The sequence below is a fragment of the Strigops habroptila genome, chromosome 9, assembly GCF_004027225.2.
Source record: "Strigops habroptila isolate Jane chromosome 9, bStrHab1.2.pri, whole genome shotgun sequence".
Lineage (NCBI taxonomy): Eukaryota > Metazoa > Chordata > Aves > Psittaciformes > Psittacidae > Strigops > Strigops habroptila.
This window is the reverse complement of record NC_044285.2, coordinates 4,103,573-4,121,611: the sequence shown is the minus strand read 5'-3', so window position 1 is coordinate 4,121,611 and position 18,039 is coordinate 4,103,573. Positions and strand designations below refer to the sequence as shown.

The 18,039-nt window shown below is 44.4% G+C and overlaps 1 protein-coding gene across 2 annotated transcripts in view; it reads right to left on the bottom strand.

Annotated features, from left to right (window-relative positions):
- Positions 1–16,694, bottom strand: part of IGF1R (insulin like growth factor 1 receptor) — a 178,858-nt gene extending 162,164 nt beyond the window's left edge. The window contains exon 1 of one of the 2 annotated variants that reach the window (XM_030496692.2): positions 15,552–16,694. In XM_030496692.2, the coding sequence (XP_030352552.1) occupies positions 15,552–15,645 (94 nt within the window). In that variant the 5' untranslated portion in view covers positions 15,646–16,694. The remainder of the gene's footprint in view (positions 1–15,551) is intronic. The other variant, XM_030496691.2, reaches the window with a different exon arrangement.
- Between the last annotated feature and the right edge of the window lie 1,345 nt (positions 16,695–18,039).

The following is an 18,039-nucleotide window of genomic DNA, read 5'->3' as shown; positions in this document are numbered from 1 at the left end:
CAAGAGGTTTTGTTCATGCTATAAGCCAAACCCTGGCTGTGCTGTCAGTCCTTTCAAGTCACTGCCCTTCACTGCATCAAAAGCAAAGCATCTTTTAAAGATTCCTCTGAAAGGCCTGAACAAGTGCCTAAACTTCCAAGATCTATTCTCTATAGCCTTGAGCAAGAGCAACAGGAAATAAACTTTTCTCCTCAATGGTTGTTTTTAAGTTTGGGGGTTTCTGAACAAAGGCCATCAGTACTAGAGCTATAACAAATCTGGAAACTGCAGGTCAGGAAACAGGGGAAGGCAATGGAGAGAGGAAGAGGAGGTTTGATCTTCAGGCAATCAACTTGAAAAATCCTTACTTCAGCCAACTGGTAAATAAGCGATTTCAGATGTTTTAAACATCTTGCCTTCTGAAACATAACCAAGCTGAAGGGAAAAGGGTTAATTATATCCCTTACATTCCGGAGTATTTAAGCAGGCTATGCATTATGTTCTTCTGAAGGGCAAGTTGTTCTTTTATTTATTGTTTAAAACACAAACAAACACAAAGTGTCCAACGTGGTGATTACCCATTTTACTGAACCAGAGGAACACAGGGCTGAGCTTTCTGCTGCTCCGAAACATTTAAGCCTACTCTGTTTCTCTGACATTTATTTTTTTCCCCCTTGCTCTTCTCCAATAGAGATCACAAAAACAACCGAGACATCTGACATACAGGAGAACATCCTGCTGATTAAGAAAAAACAAGAGCACATTACTCTTGAGAGGATACAAAGCATCACTTCCTAATGCATTCTACTTTGTCAGCACAACAGGCTTCTTGTCATTTCAAAAGGAAACTGGTCATATTGGTTTTTCCAAAACATGAGTATTATAGAAATATTATGCATTTAATTGGTTTAACAAAGTGCTTTTGTCCTGGGACACATCAACACGGACCCTGCAAGATAAGGTGTAAGGTACCAAGGTATGGCTTTACGTATCTGAAGATTCTCTGCGAGCAACAGCCTTGAGAACTGCCATGATCACTCACAATAAAGCCTTCTTGCAGCTCCTGCAGCCTTCAGTAAGACTGAGACATGTCTTTTAAGCGTGGCTACTCTTACTTCTGAATTCACAACATCCTGAAGAAACATCATACCTCTCTGCAAAGCAGTGTCCTCCCCATGCTTCACTGAATTTCAACTATGCAACTCAGTGCTCCATGTTTGCTCAGCAGCTTCTAGAGGAAAGCAAAGTTCTTCACACTCTCTCAGAGCAATTTATTTCTCTAGTTATTCTCTTGCAAAAGCCAGAGCGACTGAATCAGCTTTTCTGAATGTGAAAACCACACACCTAACCTGTCAAGAAGCCTGGAAGATGTTCTCAGACAGCAAGATCAACCACCTCCTTTTCCCCCTTCTCAGTTTTCTACAATCCTAAATATGGCAACAGTGAGAAAAGCTTGTACACACTTTCCAAGGCAAAAAGTCTATTTCTCTTTCTCCTAGTTCTTCACTTCTGCTTTAATACAGTGTATCAGGGTGTGCACCCATGACAAATTTCAACAGTTCAAAGGCCATCTGAATAGTCGTAGGACAGAACACTGATTGGTTTTTTGCCTTCCCAAATACCCCTTCAGAAAAACTCTTTATAATCAGGATTTGGAGGGATGCAATAAACAGAGAAGGGACAGCCTTACCTCCCACCTCCTCTTATTCCTCCAGGGAACTAGACCAAGTTTTCCCTTCCTAAAGCAATACTTTAAGGCTTCTTTATAGCTATCTTCCAAATATAACTCAGAACAGTATATATCCTCCCTTTGATTTCTTCCAACAAATCCCCTTTCAGCAGAATTTACTCTCACATATGCAATGTGGGCAGAGTCTAGTAATGTAACTTAATAGTTTCTAACAAAAAAACAAAGTTCTGCCAACAGTAAGTTCTAGGAAGGGGGAAAAAAAAAAAAGAAATTTTAAGTCCTACCCGCACATGTTACCACAACGTCTCCAATTAGTATCTGCCAAAAGAGCATTAATCCAATTTCATCACAAGAACAGAACAAGGCTGCAGACTGACAAGATCAAAAATCCATAAAAAGATAATGACACACAACAACTGAGACACGCAGTGTGTTCTCCATCACGCAACACTGCTGTCCCTACACCCCACTGTCTGTCACTCTGCAGTCACACTGCACAGTAACTACTACCTGAGAGCAAAAGGCTTTCAAGACAGAACCTTCTGAGCTACATTCAGAAGCACAGGTCAAGCAGAAGACATCTCCAGTCCTGAGACCACTAAAAGTTTAATATTAAGCTTCTATCAGGAGCCACTTAAGAAACCTTTTCCCCTCCACCTTGTTTAAGGGTGTATTTCAGTGCCCAGACTCACACTATGTCTAGGTCACTCACCGAGCCAGACCATCTCGCCTTCTTCAAAGCCTCCCATCTCAGACACACACCTGTTCTCACTATAGACATTTTTGTGCTAACACCCAGGGCAGCATTGAATTACTTCAGATAAAGTCACTTCCACATTCCACCCTCAAGCTCCCCTCCAAGAAGCCATCAGTCACTCTCAGCTTTCACACTTGAGGAATTTTGGAATCAACAGGAAATGGAGATCAATTGTGATTTTACTAACTCAATAATGACTCATCATCCAGCTCCCTGTAGCCTTCAAATTCAGCTGCAAAGAGACATGATAGCGAGGCCAAATTAAAAATAGCAGATCTGGCTTGCACACAATTAACACTCGGATTTGCCATGGATTGCGACATATTCAGGCATCTGGAGATATCACAACATTATGACCATCTTCCTTATATCTCCCTGTCAGATTCCAAACACAGTTAAAATTTGGTTTTCTTAGCTTAAGCAGGAAGATCAATAAATAAGGTTTATTATACAAACCCATCATACCACATTCTGTAACATCCATCACGTGATTTGAACGTGCCTAAGTAAGAGTTAACCCTGCCTACCAGTGCCCCGGCTAGTGATAACAAATCTTCTGTTCTTCATGAGAACCCTCAAATCGTTCATTTCTTTCTGCTTACATAACCTCCAAGCCAAAAGAAAAAAAAAAACCCACCCCACATTTGCATGAAATTAGAAGTCAATAAAAACCAATTATTTCATTTACAAAAATAGAAAATCATTTTCTATAAACTATTTAAATGCATTCTTCCAAAAATAAACTTAATTACAAATCTAGCATGGAATTATAACAGCGTATGTGCCTACTGTGATTTACATAAAATAAAAATAGAAAGCGTATAATTTACACAAAAAAAGTTTGGACTGGTGAATTTACTGGCTCTTGGAGCCACCCTTTGTTGAAAGGCTAAGATAGCTTTTACGTTCAACAGCTACTTCTGGAAGTGCCTCCTTGCAGTTTATTCAAATGGTTCAGTTCAAGAAGCACTTCATCCTAAATTAAAAGGACTCCTGCATAGAAACCTGTGAAACAGTCAGTGGGTGAGATGTATTGCTCTAAACTTTTGAGAAACAATGACAAACTATTTCTTTCTGTTGATTTTGTGAAGTCACGCCTGTGCATAAATCTCAAAGTTGAGATCTTCTGCATTAGGATTAAAGTTCCATTTTCCATCCATATAAAACAAACCAACACAAATGAAAAGTCATCTACTGGAAAATACATCATTGGCCATTTTGTTGCTTAAGCATAAAAATTAAGGATCTGAGTAAATGTACCCAAGGCATCCAATTATTTACGCGCATGTGTAGAAATGGCAAAGGCTATTCACTGGCAAAAAAAACCCTGTACTTTCCAAAAGGGTGTATTTGTGACACAAGGTGGTGTAACAGCTGTCAGCCAATAAAAAAAAAAAAATCCAGCTAAAAATATGCAACATGAGATTAAAACTATATTTTAAACCAAACTCCCCATATTTCAATACAAATAATTCAGCTATTTTGAAAAGATGGCTGATGGCAACATATTCATCCTCATTTGTTTTGCTGCTCCCTCATCCACTCTCAACCACACAGTCCCACCCCTCAGGCTCTCATCGCCCTTCCATAAGCCAGTGTAACTCACTAGTTAAATCAACTGAGAGAAAATGAACTCTTCCCCCCTCCGAACACCTCGGTGGTTATGACTGTGCACAGCATCCCACAGACCTACAGCCTAAAACTATGTTCATCACTTCCTGGCCACCAGGCTCGACACCAACGAAGCCAGCTTTGCAGTCATGCTCTTCTTCAACCAATACATCAAGGTACCACATAGCGAGTATGTGACACCATCAAAAGGTTGGGTATTGATGGAACAGGAGAACAGAGGGGGACAGACCCAACCAGGGTATGCAGACATCCGAAATGCAGCATTTCCCCCCCAGCCTGAGCCCCTCTGCTCTTCTCTCCCACCCACTTCCCCCTATTAAACAGGATTCACACCATCTCATCTCCCCAGGTCTGGGGGAAGCTGCGAGGGTGTCTGCAGACAAGCTCGAGGCATGAGACACTGAGCAGTGACAGTCATCCCGAGGTCAGAACAGTATTTTGATACTGCAGTAAACAAGGCCCACGGCCACAAGCAAGAAAATAGTGAATAGCTGCACACTTCTGTGAGTGCAGCTCCTGAAGGAAAGTCCTATAGAACGAATGGACAGCATCACAGCACAGCCTCATAGGGAGGCCAGACCATGCTCAAACCACCTCAACTTCTGCTTCATTCTAACTGCATGTGACACCAGGTAATCTTAACAGTCGCCTTTGAAGATCTGGGATTTATTTTTAGTGTAATATACTATCTCCTTATCAGCCAGCCAATTCCAACACCCCCATCCTCATACTTCTGCTCAGAGTAGTATTTGAATGGCTGACAACACACAGCTCCCCAGTGAACGTGCCTTCACCTGGACAGTGCCACACCAGCATCTGAAGTCACATCAATGTTATAAACACACAGCCCTTTACAATCCCTCAGCATTTCTCTGTGTTTTACAAACGGGGAGGGAAATACAAACACCCGGAGGAGGAATACAATTTCTCCCCAACCCTTGCACACTGTCAGCTTCTGAAGCACGAGATGTGATCACTCCCTATTTTAGCATGCATGACTACCAGTGTTGTTGCTCACAAAAATTATCCGGTCCCTTTTTAAAATCCAGTTACAGTATATAACTTCAGGCTTTTCTACCCAACTAGTGGATGGACAGAGGTGAAAGCAGTGACAACAACATCTTGCTATGCTTTATTTGCTGTTCATAAAAAAAATAGACTCTTGCTCTCAATTTATACTTGTCAAATCAGTATCTATACAAAACCAAATCTGGAAAGAAAAACAAATGTGAACACAACTGTGTGGCATTACGATACAACATCGGATTCCTGCATTCCAATTCTCTTGCTCTCAAACACTGCAATGTATTGCAAGACAAATTTAAAAATAAAGCCACTGATAGCAACTACAAAACCACCAAGAAAATCCTCAGACAATGCTGGCTTAGCCAGTGGAATGTGTAATTCTTGTCTTCATAATATCACTTTCTTTCACGAAAAATACTGGAAATATCTTTTTGCCAGGTTAACCAACTCCGACTTCAATCTTGCTGACATTTCTTAAGTAGAGCTGAATAATTCCATTCATATGCAAATTGTACAATAAGCCGTGAGTAGCAGCACTTGCACAGACTCCCTCACAGAGATGAGCATTCACTCTGCCCAAGTCTAATCGGCAGTGACATATCTGAAATGAAACAAGGCCCAAAAGGTGCAGCCCCAACAATTTACAGGCCAATTCTCAGCTTTGATGTTGTTTTCTTCTTTTACTTTGTGGAGTATCTTTAAGTATTAAAGAGATGAAGGAATCAAGAGCTGAGATTGCATCTGTTGCCATCACAATTTAACCACAGTCCATGTATTTATACAGTGGAATCTCCAAAATAACACTGCATCTGTTAAGATGACGGTGTTTTTCCATGGGCTGTGCTGTGTTATAGCGGAGTTACTCCAAAGCTATTGCTTTTGAAGTGCTGATTGCGATCCACCCCAAATTCTTCCTGTAATCTTCCTCAAATCTGTTGAATTGTAAAGCTGTTGTTTCTCAGTACGGCTTGGGAACAACAAAACCCTAATACATCTCATCAGTGGGCATTTGGCACTGAAGCCTTTCAGCTAATGCAACATGTTTATTTAAACAATGAACTACCAAAAGAGATACTCAAAACACAAACCATCTAAAAACAGATGTCCATTTCACATGTGTTTCTGCTGAAGCACAGATCACCACCACATACACAACACACTCAAATGCATTTCTCTGTGCCTTATTTCTGTAGGGTAACAACCGAAACGACTTGAAAGGACCTTTGTTCCTTCACCAGTAACGCTGGCCGCATCTTAGAATCACAACCCATCGAAGCATATACAAGCTTGAATTTTGAAAGGGACTCTCATAGCCTAATTTAATTATTAAATACATTATTATATGCCTCTTGTGGAGAAACAATATCAATGAAAACATTTGTCCCCATTGTCAGCCCACTCAAATATAACAAAAACACAAACATTTTATTAGCACACACACAAGAAAGAAAACAGGCAAACAAACAATCAAAACCTTCAGTCACTCACAGACAGGACCCAGGCAAGCTCGAGTCAGTCTCAAACCAAGCCAAGTCTCAAGTCTGGAACAACAAATATGCTTTTCTTTAACCCCATTTTTGCTCTTTTGTACAGTGACAACTGCCCAAATCCAACCTTCATCATGGGTGTAGCCACTGGAAGAGCTGCAAGCAAATACCAACATAACTTATTAAACCAAAATCTCCATATCCAAAGTGCATGAGCAACAAGAAGTTAACTGCAATCAATACAGAACCACAAACTGCTTCCACCTGCTGGGGATACAGAACAACCGGAGAGAAGCAGCAGATAAAAATCCCATCGTGGCAGCCAGACACCGTCGCAATTCCACTGGGCTCCTTGCTCCATCCCAGTGGGTCTGTGAACTCTTAACATAGTTTGTGCATCATCTTAACTCTTAACACTAGTTCTCAATTAAAAGAAAGGCAGAGCCACCTGAAAGCTTAACAAGAACAATCCACACTGTTTAACCCCATCAGTATTTTGGGGAACAAACCAAATCCCCAGTGGGATACATGAAATTTGACTAGAGAAGACAACAGTTAATTTAACTACACATCAAAAGCCCCATGAGAAATCAACAAAAACATTACAATAAAAGTAATTTCTGTACTGGCAAAGAGCACAAGTGACAGGACAAACGTGGTATTTCCATCATGATTTCAACTCTCATACTACAGCCAAATGTTACTCTAGGATCAGCTGAGCAGTGCGAATGTTCCTACAGTGCAGTGCCAGTGCCTCCGCTCCGCATGTGAGGTGTCTGCCATGTGCTTATTAAGCCTTTCAAGGTACACACTACTCTCACACAGAAGGACCCAAGGGGATGAGATGAGTGGCAACGAGGCAAAGAGTACTATCTTTAGAAAGACAAAATGTGGAGATGACTCTCAACCAAAGCCAAGGCAAATAATGAAGAAACCACCTCAGTGAGATCCAGGGATAAAGCTCTTCCAAAGTCCAAGCCAATCCTCTGTTAAAAGTTTGGTTATAGGCTGTTTCCAGGAGCAGCTGCCACCAGACCTCTCTCCAAAATGCTGCTCCCATCTGATTAAGACTTAAGACTTGAACTATCCATCTCTTTAAGACCACCTTCAACTTCCAGAGAAATTTCTGACTATTTCTGAGGGTTGCTCTATCACACAATTTCAGGGTTTCTTCTGCACCACAAACTACTTTGGGAGATTGCTCCTCCAATATAACAAGTTATAAAATCAGGAAAAGCCGCACTGTGTCAATTCATGCTTGGGGAAGCTGTCTCTGCATCTCTTTCCCCACCAATAACCTTTTCCAAACACAACAGTTCAGCTCCTGCGAAGTTCTCCTGTGCATACCTATCAGGAAGCCTTCTCAAGCCAAATACCATGATCCATAAGCAAACCAGATATAACGTCCCACTAAGCATAAGGGAAAAACCTCCTAGCACCTTGCTACAACATCTCTTACAAACCCACAGCAACGCTAACAAAAAAAAAGTAAATAAAACAATGTGATGCTATCCTAACTGTACCAAACACAGCTACCAGCAGACCCTTTCAGCTGTTGTGCTTACAGAAGTTTCACCCCATAAATACGCTCCCTGTTTGAGCAGCAACGCGTCTATAACTAAATACAAAGCAAGCACCTCAGCCCTCCTGCCACTTCATCTCATTTGTCTTATATAAGAACTGCCACTATAACACAGTTTGAAGATAATGATGTACTCCGTACTTGAGAATCACACATTCAGCTGCAGCTACCTACTGTATTCCAGTAGTAACAAATGGAAGAGATACTTCAAAGAACACATTATCCCAGCTGTAATTTATGCATGCTCCCTCTTACCATCAAGCCATTTATTTTAAACCTGTCAGATATACTTGTAATGTAGCATCATGAATAATTTAAAAAGTAATCTGTATAAACCAAGTTTATAAACTTAACAGCAGGTACAGTACCTTTCATTCAAGCAGACTGCTCTCTGATAAAGTACAAGGGATCTCTGACTACTTCAGCGTGTATTCATCTCATGCATTCTCAACTTCAGAAAATTCCTCCTTCCTGCCTCCAATCAAACCCTCTGCTATTTGAACACAACTGTGGAAGTAGCTGGCTTAAGTGTACTAATATGTGAACTGTTCTTATTGAAGGAAAAACCCTGTAAAGCTTATAAAAACAACCAGTAAAAGTGACCCACCACCCGTCCAACAGCAGAGGAAAACATACACGTAAAGTCTGCCTCTGTCACTAAGAATTCTAAATATTATCTGCATTTGCCTGATGTTGTCACACTTTGACACTGCTCCCCTCTGTAGGGAGAAGGGATGTTCCGCAAAGAACTCCCAAAAAAGCCTACCTGTTAAGAGAAAGTGTTTTCATCAGTTGATGCTCAGCTTCCAAGTAAACAGAGCTATCTTTACAGCATGTAATGGCACCAATAAGAGGTTTGCAGATAACAGTCGCCTTGACTGGTCACAGAGCTGTTTCAGTAATACCTGGTTCACTAGCAACACACAGCAAACAAACTCATTAGGTCACTGGACTTGACCAAAACACACATCTTCACAAACTAAGTATTCACAAAAGCAGGACACACTTATTTTGTAAACTATTACAGTAAAACATGTGCAGTTCACCTACTACCTGCTTTAGAAGTTTCTTATTTGTATAATACACACTTTTTTTAAACTCCATAGCACAGCATAAAGCTCTTGAGGAACAACCTGGTTAGCACTTCTCTTCAATGACAATCTTAACATGAATTATTCCTCCAAGTTGTTATTAAGATTAGTTTGTGTTGCTACAAAAGCACTCATTTGCTATTCTACCAAAATATTTACCAGTGGATTTGTTCCTCTAGAGGAACAATCTTGGTACTTTATTGAGTGCAAGGTCCCTTCTCACTGGGTAGGTCAAAGACAGGTCTCCTTGAAAAACTACCTGGGGAGTTACTGAAACATATAGATGCTTATTTCTGCTCATACCATCAGGTTTACCAAGAAAGGAACAGAGCAGTAGGAAATGTTCACATGTGGATATCCCAAAATCAATAAACAACATTATATTCCACTGAAGCTTACAAATTGTATGCAAATCAATCCGTAAATAAATAACAATTTTGCTTTTCAGCATGTTTTTAATAATATTGTGCCACAACAGCAACTTCTTGAGGATATCAACACTGAAGAAGTTAATTGGTATCTTCAAAGGTATCCTTGGGGATATTTAACATTTGCAAAGGTTAAGAAGAAAAACTTTCAGTGATGAAGTCAAGTTAAACCTTCCCAGAACACCACCATGCTAACTCTAGGTTTGGCAGAATGTATTTCCTTAAGTAATGAGTAAGCCAAACTATTATCAAACTTATTTAGCAAAAACAAGTCCTGCCTAAAGGAACTAGAGCCTATTCCTGAGTTTAAGGACTTGGCAGAACTCTGTTTACAGAGCACAGAAACACACGAATGAACACTGTATGTTGCTAATCATTTGTCGGTCCTCAGAGTCTGTCTCAGACAGCTCTGGACACAAAAAAAGACAAATATAGTACTACAGAAATCAGTCCAGATTGTACCTGTCATGACTTGGCTAAGAGGGAAAAAAAACAGCCCAAAAAAAACCACACACAAGACAGGCTGGCTAACAACCACAAATGTGTCTTCATCAATGCTGTTTGTTGAGTTCTGCTTTTGTACAATAAAAGGAAAAAAAAATATATGAAACTATTCTTTTTAAAGTAGCTTTCATAAATCATAAAAACTAATCCAAGTAACCTACACAAAGAAGCTGTCTATACAATTTACAGTGATAGAAAAATTATACACGTCAAATATATCAAAATAGTAAAACAGTATTTCTACCTTTCAAACACATCATGGCATTCCTGAAGTCTTTCTGAACACGTAACTCTTAAAAGCAGTTTTTCCTATTACCTCCTAAACTAAGAAACCTTAAAAGCTCAATTTAGTCAGAAAGATCTGAAATAAACTGAAACTACAAATCTGCAGCAACTTTAATTATGAGACTCTCGAGACAATTACTCAAACTGCAGCTTTTTTAAAACTCAGCATACACAATAGTTTGCAATAACAAAGTGCAGTTTACCCATTCCTATGTGTGCGCTCACACACAGAAATAAAAAACAGCTGCTACTTGATAACATCACAAAGCATTTCCAAATGGGAAATGCTTTACACTAAAATCCAAGGAAGAATGTATTCAATTTCATAAAGCAAAAGTTTGAAGAACTTTTTCAGAAAGTAGCCATTACTTCTCAGTCATCACCTTTTCAAGACAGTAAAATAATGCTCACGCAGTCCATTAATTTAACTACAGATAATCTAGATAAACACTCTACATTGATTTAAATAATTTAATTCAGTGCATTTTGTAAGTTATAGACTTCGGGGCCATTAGAGATGATGAGCTAGATAAGTTGTTTTCTGCGTGGGATCATAAAGTTAACATCTAGTGTGAGAAAAACAGGTTTCCTGCATATATTATTTCCTCCCTCTCTCAAAGTTCAGGAACATAAAGAAACTTCTCTACAATGAAGTTTGCGGTAGCTCACAATTCACACGGATGAAATACACACACAATATAATTAATCATTTAACAAAACTGCCTCTTCTGGTCTCACCGAGTTCATAGTTTCAGTGATCACTGGTGAAATCTACCTCAGAGTAAAGAGGGAAAAAAATATTGGGGAAGAGAAAAAAAAGCTTCAGTTAAACATGAACTGAAATTGTCCTTTTAAGTGAACAGTTTCAGCCCTGAAATACATTTTAATTCTAAATGGTAGATGCTTAAAACAAATATATCTCCTCATTAAATATCTTCTCCTCCAAGATTTTCTTACTGAATGCCAGTTTAGCTGAAAAGCAAACAGGATTTGAAACAACTTTTCCCAAGGTAACATATACTGGTAGAAATTAATTATTTGCCAGTGAAGAACGATTCAAAAATCATCACATGGAAATTCCTCAACAGTGGATTTTACATGTTACATTTCAAGATGAAAACTATTTCAGTGGCACTGGAGTTGTGCTGTAACTATGCTCTAGGATTAGCTTGAAAGCACAACTGGGCAGGGAAAAACTGACTTAAAAATTAAACACAATAATTTATCAAATCTGAACAATTTCCCTCATAAACCCAACAAATCATGCCTTCTGTTGTACTGAACTTAAACTATTTGATTCATCCGTCTTCTCGCTCTCTGCAGCCCCTTCCTTTCCTCACTTCTCACAACATACTTCAGAACTAGGTTAAATTTCCTTCCCTTTACACAAAGAAGATTATTTCTCTCTCTGAAACATTGGTTCAGCACTGAATCTTCTAACGCACATCTCCCTTCCACACCCATTCCCCTCCTTTCTCACATTCTCAGTGCATTTTGCCTGATATTAGCTAAGTCACTACCATTTCCTAACCCTTTCAGTTTCTGAGTCATGCAAGCCTTTGCTCCAGTTCTGGTATGGAAACGCTTTGAAAGTACAATCTAACACAATCAAAAAAGCCAAAGTACTGCCTGGCTCACCGCTCCTTCCCATGGACTCCAGTCTCCAGCACGCCCTCAACACTTTCCTCCTCTCCTCTCTCTGGTGAACCCAACTGACACCAGTTCCTTAAACACTGGCATTTTCTATTCACAACCTCAATTAGAACAGGAATTCTCCAACTCCCGTTTAACAACATTCACTAACCACGAGGCGTACATGGAAACGTTGATGTGAAAGCTAAGGTGCGTGTAACGCTGACACTCGGGAGGTCATGAGGGCTTTTACTAAGCAACCTGGGAGAGGGATTAAACGTACAGCATGAGCTAGTGCTTATTAACATCAGGAACATAAAATATAGCCTGGATTGACAAACAAAAGCTCAGAGCTAACATGAACAGATCCATCAAGATATCCATCACTCTGAAGTATAATCAGACTTAAAACCATTATCATTACCCTAAACGTTTAACCCATTCCCTTCTGGACATTCCCTTTGTAAATATACACACAGGTGAAAATCAAAACCCTATCATGCTCAAGGCAGGAAAGGAAGAAAACACTGTGTTTATGCTTCATCTTAAACCCACCCCTAGGATGAAACAGCCTCCAACAGTTGTAGCTTTACATATCAAACGCACTGTTGCACTAGCACATACTTTATCTTAACAAAGGGTCTTTTTATTTTCATTTCTGTGCTGTCCTAACAAAATTTCAGGAAATTCTCAGGATTTTTTAATGACTGCTTTTGAATCAGAAGCTTTCCACTGAAGCTACCTGCCTTTTAGAGAGGTTTCTGTCATATAACCGCGAAAAGATTTTATATAATTTAGCATTAAAGGGATGGGTCTCTCCCCTCCAGTTGTAACTCCTTTGTATTCCTATTTAGGAATGCCTTGCTTGTTTGACCGAAAATGGAAGTGCCTTTTAGCTATGACACAGTATATATGAAAAACAAATAAAAATTAAGATTAATCTTCCTTCCCCTATTGTGGGGAGAGAGAAGAATATGAAGAGATGCAAAACATCTGCTCTGGAGATCATTTTTCCCCCTAACAGCAAAATTCTTTCAGCAATAACTCGTGAAAACAAAGGCTATTAAACTGTAAACTACAAAGGCGATCAATTAGAGACAGTATTCAGCTAAGACAAGTTTTTCAGCATATCTTCCCATATTTAAATGCCTAAATCTGAAGAAGAGGATATTTCATCTGGGAGGTTCTTAATTGGGTCATTTTAGCTAAGTGGCAACCGCAAACACTTCGGAGGACTAGAGCCTAAAATCCTAACATACTGTTTCTGCACTGTTTTATTGCCAGAGCTGGGCAAGCACTTCTATTTCAAGGTGTTCTGCACCAGGTAAGGCAAGAAAAAAAACCCTGTAAGCGTGTATCCCAGCATTTGAAGGATACACCGGATCTCCTCCTCCTGCTCTGTTTCTCCACGCTACTCCATGCTTTGCAAGCCCTTCCCTGAATAAGGGCACTGGGGCTTTCTGTTTAAACTTAAAGAGATTAATCTTCCCTCTTGAAAACAGCTCTAGCTATAAAGCTCAGCTCATGGAAGTAAGGCTGTGACTCTCCAGCCCTAGCTGGCCCTGCCATTACAACGCAAAGCCTAAGTTGGGCCTTAAATTGCAAGGAGTTAATTGGCATTCACCGGCTAATGAAACACAATATTACTCAACGCGCATTACAGGCTCCATCTATGAGCTCCCTGCTCACTTTTTTTTTTTTTGGTAGTTAGCCTCACTGTCAGTGCATCCAAAGAACTTGCCTTTTTTCTCAATCTTAAACTGCTTTTAGAGAAGCCTTTCTAGCTGCGGAATTCTTTCCCTTTATATTTAAAATGCGTAAGATTGATCTCCCCCTTCCTTTCCCTTTCGAAAGCGAGATGCACACAACAGCTCAAGGAGTATGCTGAAAAACACACAGCGTAAGAAATTAAAGCATCAAGATGCAGTAAAGAATCATCCTTGTTCCTGCAGACGCCGAAGGAGAGAGGAAGCAGTTTTTAAAATGGTTGGGCTCCAAAGCCACCATCTCCCTGCCTACAGAGACACTCCAGAAAACACGGGAAGGCTCATTTCATGCAGGAGATCCTCAACCCATCGTGAGCCCGACACACCGCCCAGCACCGGGATGGATGTGGTGATGATCGCGGGCTGATCTATCGCAGCGCCAGCCATCCCTGCCCCCTTTATTTCCCCCTGCGCCCGAAAGGGGCGGGCACTGCAACAGAACCACAGGTTTGAAACGCACAAAAACAAAAGTCGGGGCTTTTGCAACTGCCAAGCGAGACAGACGGACGCGATGAAGGGCAGGAGGGATGCGGACATCCCCGTCCCGCACAAGGAGCCGCGTTCTCCTCGGTGCAGCACCCGCACACACGGAGGAAGCAGCTCGCACGCTGCAAGTCAGCGGCACAAACCTTCAGGCTCGGTGCAACACAGCTGCCTTAAAAAGACAGAATCACCTTTAAGAGCACAGCCCCACCATCAAACCTTTCTATCTACGCACAAACGTAAAGTACCGACCTATAAATTAATTTTTAAGAAAATAAACACCAGCAGACTGTGACCTTTAGATTGCGGGATGCCACCGTAATCCCGCACCCCGAGCAGCTAGGGTGAAACCCTCGGCAGTAAAGCGGCAATAAAAGGCAGGCAAGGCGCTTATTTCCAGGAATTCTTCACTCGCTATGGCAGGTTATTGCATACGGCCTCTAAATATTGACAAAGATCAAGCTCTTTCCATGCGGGGAAAAGTCTTTCCCAGCCTGCGAGTGTTTACTACGCAGCTCGCAGCGCTGGCTGCGGAGGGATGAACGCCGCACCGTGCTGTGGAGGGGTGAGCAGCAGTGCGGGTCAGGTGCGGGGAGCACAAAGGAGGGTTCGGGCGGGCACCACGACCCCGCTTCCCCGCCCCGGGCTGGGGGCTGCGGCTCTGCCGGCCCCGGCTGTAAAACCAGCCGCCCCCCCCCCAGGAGAAGGAAGGGATGGCGGGATGGGGGGTGCAGCCCCGGGTTATTCAACGTGCCCGAGGAGCAACCGCGTAACCGAAGCAAAACACGCACATCCCTGCGGGCAGGGGCGAAACCGGCGCGGCGGCGGGAAACGGCGCGGGCCCCGCAGCCCCTCACACACACACAGGGACCCCCCCCCCCCCCGCTAACCCCCTCACACACATCCACACACGGACCGCCCCCCGACAGACCCTCTCACACATCAACATGGATCTCCTCACACACAGGGACCCCCTCACCGCCCCCTTCACACACACAGGGACCCCCTCACACAGACACTGAGGGACCCCCCCTCACCGACCCCTTCCCACCGGGATCTCCTCACACACACAGGGACCCCCCTTCACCGATCCCCTCACATACACAGGAATCCCCTCACCGAACCCCCTCCCCAGCAGCCCCTCACACGTCCTGGGGGCCCCCCCACCGACCCGACCCCCCACCCCCGTCCGACACGCACCGTACTCACTTTCCCCATTTGTTGGCCACAGACAAAGTGCGGCGAAGACGAGCAGAAACCCCCAGACGACGGCGAGGGACCCTCCTCCAGCGCCAGACTTCATTCCTCTTTTTTTAATTGGACAAAATCCCCCTTTCCGAAAACAAAAACAACGGCAAAAAGAGTCCAAAATTGTTCGTTTTCCTTTCTCTCTCCGTCCTCTAAAAATATCGAAGGAGGCAAAAAGGCGGACGAGTAAGCGGGGCTGGATAAATAAATCCACGTTGCCTCAAGAAATGAAGAAAAAAATAACACAAGACCCTTCGGACTGGCAAACCGGAGGGGTTTTTGAGGTCCCTGGGTGTTGATCTTCCGGAGCAACCACACCAAAAATACACCAGATATTCAAGATGTATTAACGGCAACAACAACAACAACAAGGCATGAAAAGCCCCGGGGCGACGCTGTCTCCGGGGCGGGCTCCGTGTCGGCGGGCGGGGGGCGCCGCCGTCTCCCCTCAGCGCTGGCGGCAGCGGTACGTGGTGCACGGGAGCCGCGAACATGAGGCACATCGGGGCTGGCAGTCTGCATCTTCCACCTCCATTTTCAAACACACACACGGAGAGACACAAAAAAACTGGGAGGGCCGCGGAGGGAAAGGGAAAAGGAGGAGGAGGAGGAGGAGGAGGAGGAGGCGGGGGGGTGGGGGGGGGTGCGACCCAAGGCAATCTTATTACAAAACAACAGCAGCTTCCCCGGCCGTCCCTCGGCGCGGGGACGGGGCTGCCCGGGCGGGATCCCCGCGGCTGCTCTCCCCGCTCAGCGAGGGGAGGGAAGGGGGGGAACACCCCACACGCACAACCACCACCCACAACACCACCGCCGCAAGTCCGGCTGCCTGCAGAGGCTCCAAACGCAAGGTTTGGATCGAAAATGAATTAGAAAGACTTCCCCCCCCCTCACTCCTCCTCTTCCTCTCCTCAGCGCCGCTGCCACAGGATCCTTCTTTCCCCCCCTCCTCCAAAAATGAAAAATAATAAGAAATAAAAGGAATCCAGGACACACACACACAAAGCAGCAGCAGGGCGACCGGAGCTCAGCACCCCGCCTCCTCCTCCCGCAGCTCTCCTCCTCGCATCCCTCCGAGCCGCCTTGCCATCGCGGCGAGGGCGGGGGGTGGTGGTGGTGGTGGAGAAAGGAGAACGATAACAACAACAACAACAACAAAAACCACCCAACGAATTTGTAAATCCTTCTTTTTTTTCCTGCTTTCCCCCTTCCCTCCTCCTCCTCCGGGTGCGCGCGCTGCAAACCTTCCCCCCGCGCTGCCCAGCCCAAGGAAGGGGGAGGGGGAGCCGGGAAGAGGTGTGTGTGTGTGTGTATGTGTGTAAGCCGAAAGGGGGGCGGGGGGGGACGACGACGAGGAAGGCGATCCGGGTTTGCTGAAGGTCAAAGCCCAGAAGCTTGTTGCGAAGGGTCTGTAATTCCTCCGGGGAGGGAAGAAGGGAGGGAGAAAAAGGGGGGGGTGGGAAGGGTCTGCTTCTGCCGCTGCTCCTCCCAATTAATCCGCCGCTCGCTTGCAGCAGGGCTCGCAGCGCTCCTCCGCCGCGTCTACCCCCCCCCTTTTATCCTCCTCCTCCTCCTCCTTCCTCCTCCTCCTCGGCGCTGAGCTCCTCGTTGCACGACGCTGGTAAACAAGAGCCGCCGGTGTCGCTCCGCTGCCGCCGCCGCCGCCGCTTCTCCCCTCAGCGGCCGCACGGGGACGGGGCTCGCGCCCGCCCTCTCCCTCCCTCGCGCGCGCGCGCACGCGCCCTCCCTCCCGGAGGCGCGCGCTCGCGTCCAACCCCTCTCTCTCTTCCCCCCCCCCCCCCTCCCGCGGGCTCCCCTCGCCCAGGCGGCGGCGGCGGCGGCGGCGCGCGCGGAGGCGGCGGCGGCGGCGGCGGCGGGGCGCGAGCGGGCGCGAAGCAAAAGGCGGAGCGGTGGAACCTCAACGGAACGGAACGGAGCGGCTGTAACCCCGGGGCTGCTGCGGGCCTCGGGTGCGGGGAGAGGGGAGATGGAGGCTTGGTGGCTGCAGCGAGCATCCTGCAGTGCGGGAGAGCACAGGGAGTGACCGTGCTGCTGGTGGAAACAGCTCCGTGTTTGTGCAGAAATGGGGGAAAAATCGTTTAAAAATGAAGGGAAGGAGTTAGGAGGGAAGAGAAACGCGCAGCTTTGATTTCCACGTGGTCTGTTCGTTTATTTGATAGAATAGTTTGAGTGGAAAGGGACCTTCAAAGATCATCTAGTTCCAACCCCCTGCAATGAGCAGGGACATCTTCAACGAGATCAGGTTGCCCAGAACCACATCCAGCCTGGCCTTGAGTGTCTCCAGGGATGGGGCGTCCAGCAACTCTCTGGGCAACCTGTGGCAATGTTTCACCACTCTCACTGCAAAGAATTTTTTCCTCACATCCAGCCTGACTCTCCCCTTTTTTAGTTTAAAACCATCACCCCTCGTCCCATCGCAACAGGCCCT